Source organism: Acanthisitta chloris, unplaced genomic scaffold, assembly GCF_000695815.1.
Source record: "Acanthisitta chloris isolate BGI_N310 unplaced genomic scaffold, ASM69581v1 scaffold10134, whole genome shotgun sequence".
NCBI classification, from domain to species: Eukaryota; Metazoa; Chordata; class Aves; order Passeriformes; family Acanthisittidae; genus Acanthisitta; species Acanthisitta chloris.
The window spans coordinates 11,100-15,268 of record NW_008668766.1 but is presented as its reverse complement, the minus strand read 5'-3'; the positions used below and the strand labels follow the sequence as shown (position 1 = coordinate 15,268).

At 46.4% G+C, this 4,169-nt stretch overlaps 1 protein-coding gene across 1 annotated transcript in view; it reads left to right on the top strand.

Moving 5' to 3' along the window:
• LOC103800681 (neuronal PAS domain-containing protein 2) overlaps nt 1–4,169 on the top strand; it is a gene marked incomplete at both ends in the record, with an annotated part of 21,410 nt that overhangs the window by 7,534 nt on the left and 9,707 nt on the right. The window contains 2 exons of the mRNA XM_009073066.1: nt 319–431; nt 603–695. Of these exons, the coding sequence (XP_009071314.1) occupies nt 319–431; nt 603–695 (206 nt within the window). The remainder of the gene's footprint in view (nt 1–318; nt 432–602; nt 696–4,169) is intronic.

Genomic DNA, 4,169 nt, shown 5'->3' with positions numbered 1-4,169 from the left:
TCTTTCTGCACCCTGGTCTGAAAGAAAAGCCAGTGAGCTAACCTAAATTCACAGTTACTTGGTCCATATAAAGGGAGTTCCAGCTGGTTTAGAACAGTTCCTGAGTCCTTTTGCTCTGCTCGTTGGACCACAGAATCATAATCTGCCTCATTTGCTTTTATCTTTGCCTAGACCTTCCTTATCAGTTTAATTTTACTGGCATGAAAGTCAACAGGAATAGCTTTGACTCCCACTGGAATTTAGCCAGGCCATAATAATTTCCACCCAGGTCTTGCCACTTCAAACAGGGATGATTTCCAGAACTCACCAGTACTTTTCTTGCAGCGACACCGACGAAGCTGATCGCAGAGCCTAACACTCCCTTGCCAAGAACACCAAGCACACAACAGGATTTGTCTGTGCACAGACTCAGTCAGCCTACTGCTCTTCAGGTAACTCCACCAAGACTCCTGGAAACAGGCAGAGGGGATAAAGCATGTGCCACCTATGCAGCTTAGCAATTCAAAACAACTTACACGAAAGCCATGGCATTAAAAGAAACCTCAAATTTAAAGGAGCCAAACTTGTAAATAAAGTTTTGGTTTGTTTTGTTTTTAACCTAGGTTTCTTTGCCTTCTCAGCCTCCATGTGAGCTTCTCCCACAGCAGTTGCTGCCTCAAGCAACTCTGCAAAATCAGCCTGCACCTCTGGCACAGGTTAGTTGGGGATTTGGAAGTGGAATAGGTCACTTGCTTATCTCCTGATACTTTCTCACTTTGGGGCTTTTAGATTACTTCTCTAGTAGCTAAAATCCCCAAATCCACCAGCTCTCAAATCCTTCAAATATTGTGGGAAAGTAATCTGAATTGTACACTTGTCTGGTTTAACATATAGCTGTGTGCAGATGTTGAGAAGCCCAGGTGCATGCAGGTTCAGGTGTGCACACACATCTGGTTCACAGGAGGACAAAAACAGGTGGGAAAAGAGTTTTCAACTTTGCTTTTACAGAACCAGGTCCCATCGAGATCAAATTCACATTGAGAATTAAAGCCAAAAACTAACAGACACCCAATCCTCCTAAAAACACCTGTTTGGCTGTGCTGATGCAGAACTAACCAGCAGTAAAGGACATGTAAGTCCAACAACACCCATTTTGTGAGTGTGCAGGTAATGGTGAGGATGCCACTGGAGACAAGTTCCAAACTCCTCCAATCTATTAACTCATATCTCAAAAGTGGGTGGTGGCCCAAAAAGCCACCTCAGTGTTTCGTTTACAGTGGATTTTGAAGGAGCAAATTCGAGCACCATGTTCCCAGCACATTGTTTCTCTCTCGTGGTCATGCTGTGATGATACACCCCATCACCCTCTGGTTTTAGAAATGACACAGTATTCCTGGACCTGGACTGCTTCTGCTCTGGTACCCTGTACTCCCTCACAGGATCCCAGTTTCTTCCTGTAGCATATGAAACACATAAAGTCCCGAGCATCTTGGCTTTAAAATAAAATTCTCATTTATCTTCTATGCTTAATATTCTTTCCACGACTTCACACCAGCATACAGCAAAGAAACAGCATATCAATTATCTGCTCTGAGCATTCATTTTCTTTTACAGATATTTCTCTCCATTATTCATTAATGCACTTTCAAACATCAATTAGTTTATGTATTATAAACCCGCACATGTTTTGTTTGACTGTTTTCTACCTCCCTTTCTTCTCCATCAAAGCTGTTTGTGAAGAGAAGCTCTCCAGTCATTTACCAAGAGCCTCACTGCCTTGTCCCTTCCCAGTAAAATGCTCTTACTGGCACGCCAGCTCCATTTTCTGACAGGCTGGAGCACAAGGCCACTGGTTAAGCCTCTTTGGGCCAGCTAAATCTCGGTGAGAGGAAGAGGGCTGACTCAAAGCTGTCTACACAGGGAGCCCTACACAGGGAGCAAAGTCATAGCAGTGCTTTTGGCAAAGCTCAAGGTCAAGCTTGACATGGAACAGGGCCATAAGACATTGCAGATCTGGTTGGTGATGCTCAAATTCCATAGCGACACTGTTGTGAAAAGTACCAAACAGCCACACAAGAGTTAATGGTTTTCATAAACTATTTTGAAATTGATGAGACTCTTCTGTACTTCCCACTTTAAAATTATTAACATATCAGTGTACAGCAAGGTAATTCATCATTTAAAAGGGGTGGTGACACAAACCCCAGTACAGGTGTTTCCCACTGTGAACACTTCCTCAGTTTCCTAGCTGACCAGTTTAGTGACAGAACACAAGCTCATTGCTTCTAGAAGTAGTGTGGCCAAGTGCCCCACTGCCAGCCCACGAGGAGGAGCTGCACAGGTTGCTCCCCAATGCTTTTTGCCCCTAGCTAAAAGTGACTGATGGCAAGAGGTGAAAGGCAGTGTGCCCAGCCTGGCCATGCACGGCCCTGAGTGTCCTTGTGGCTAACATGGATGGAAGAGCATTTTAAGTGGCCACAACCACATCTGCAGTGAGCAGCTATCTGCTGCCTTGGGCACCATCTGCTTGAACTTTGATTAGTTTTATTTCAAGCAAAGGCTGTGATGGTTTTGTCTCCACTGAAATGTGGTTTTAGCTTCTGCCTCGCCGGTGTGATTGAACAGACAGCAGAGTGCTAGATGTCACCTGAATGTAAATGGTTTACTTTAAACCAAGTGCTCCCTATTAGAATATTTGTTTGTTTGCCTTCTTCATTGTCATAAATTAAAATCCCCTACAACACAGCGGATGTTGATGACTGAATAATAATTAGCACTAATAATCCGTTTGGGATTGAGCAGGTGTTATTCAGATGACAGAAAGAACGAACAAGTTGTTTGTTGAGCTGCAAAACTAATGAAATCCATTTTCCCAGGGGCTGCACCTTTCAAGGCTGGGGCATTGAGCCAGCCTTTCCCCAGGAGGAAGGGATGAGTGGACCCTTCTCTCCTTTGCTCTGCTAAAGCTTTCATGCACTTAGAGCAATCTGGTATTTTTGACACTCTCACAACTCTGTTGCATGTTTCTAGCAAGAAACATGGCTCATCTCCTGGGCCATAACAACAAAGTGACCCGCTCAGTGGATGAAGGGAAGGCTGTGGATGTGATCTGTCTGGATTTCAGGAAGGCATTTGACACTGTCTCCCACAGCATACTGCTAGAAAAACTGGCTGCTTGTGGCCAGTGGCATCTTGGCCTGGATCAGGAATAGTGTGACCAGCAGGACTAGGGCAGTGCTCATCCCCCTGGACTGGGCACTGGGGAGGTCACAGCTCAGTGCTGTGCTCAGTTTTGGGCCCCTCACTGCAAAAAGGACATTGAGGCACTGGAGTGAGTCCAGCCAAGGGCAACAAGGGCAGCAAAGGTCTGGAAAACATGTGGGATGAGGAAGGGCTGAGGGAATTGGGTTTGTTTAGCCTTGAGAAGAGGCTCAACAGTGACCTCCTGGCTCTCTGCAACTCCCTGCCAGGGAGAGGTGTGGGATGTGTGTCCTGCCATGGCTGCAGGGAGAGGACTAGAGGGAATGGTCATAAGGTGAGATAGGGCAGAGTCAGGTTGGATGTCAGGAGAAATGTTTTCCCTGTGAGGGTGTTCAGGCACTGGAACAGATTGCCCAGGGAGGTGGTGGAGTCACCATCCCTGGAAGTGTTTCAGAGGTGTCTGGATCTGACACTGGAGGATCTGGTTTAGAGTTTAGGGGTTCCAGCAGAGTGGCAGGTTAATGATTGGACTTGATGATCTCAGAGGTCTCTTCCAACCTTGATGGTTCCATGATTCTATGAAAGAAAATTGGAAGGTAGGCACAAAAAAAAGTTTAATGGAAACTGAGTTAAAAAACAAATAGAGCCTCTTTTCTTTACCCAGCTACCTGTTGTCATGAAGCTTGTAGGATCAGAATGCCTTTGAGACATCTTTTTGTCCATCACACCTGAAATGAGGGACCATCCTGACAGACACAGGGGCCACAGGTCCCATCCTCTGGCTGCAGCACCTAGAGAGAGGGAGTAACCCTGGCACCCTGGGGTAACCCCTGGTGGAGAGAAACACCTCTCCTTGGGATGGTCCTCCCTGGGGTAACACCTGGTGGAGAGAAACATCTCTCCTTGGGATGGTCCAGCTGGTGTCCCTCAGCTGCCCATGCTGGGGGAGAGGAGTCACAGCCCACCAGTGCCAGTCTCTCCTGGGCCAC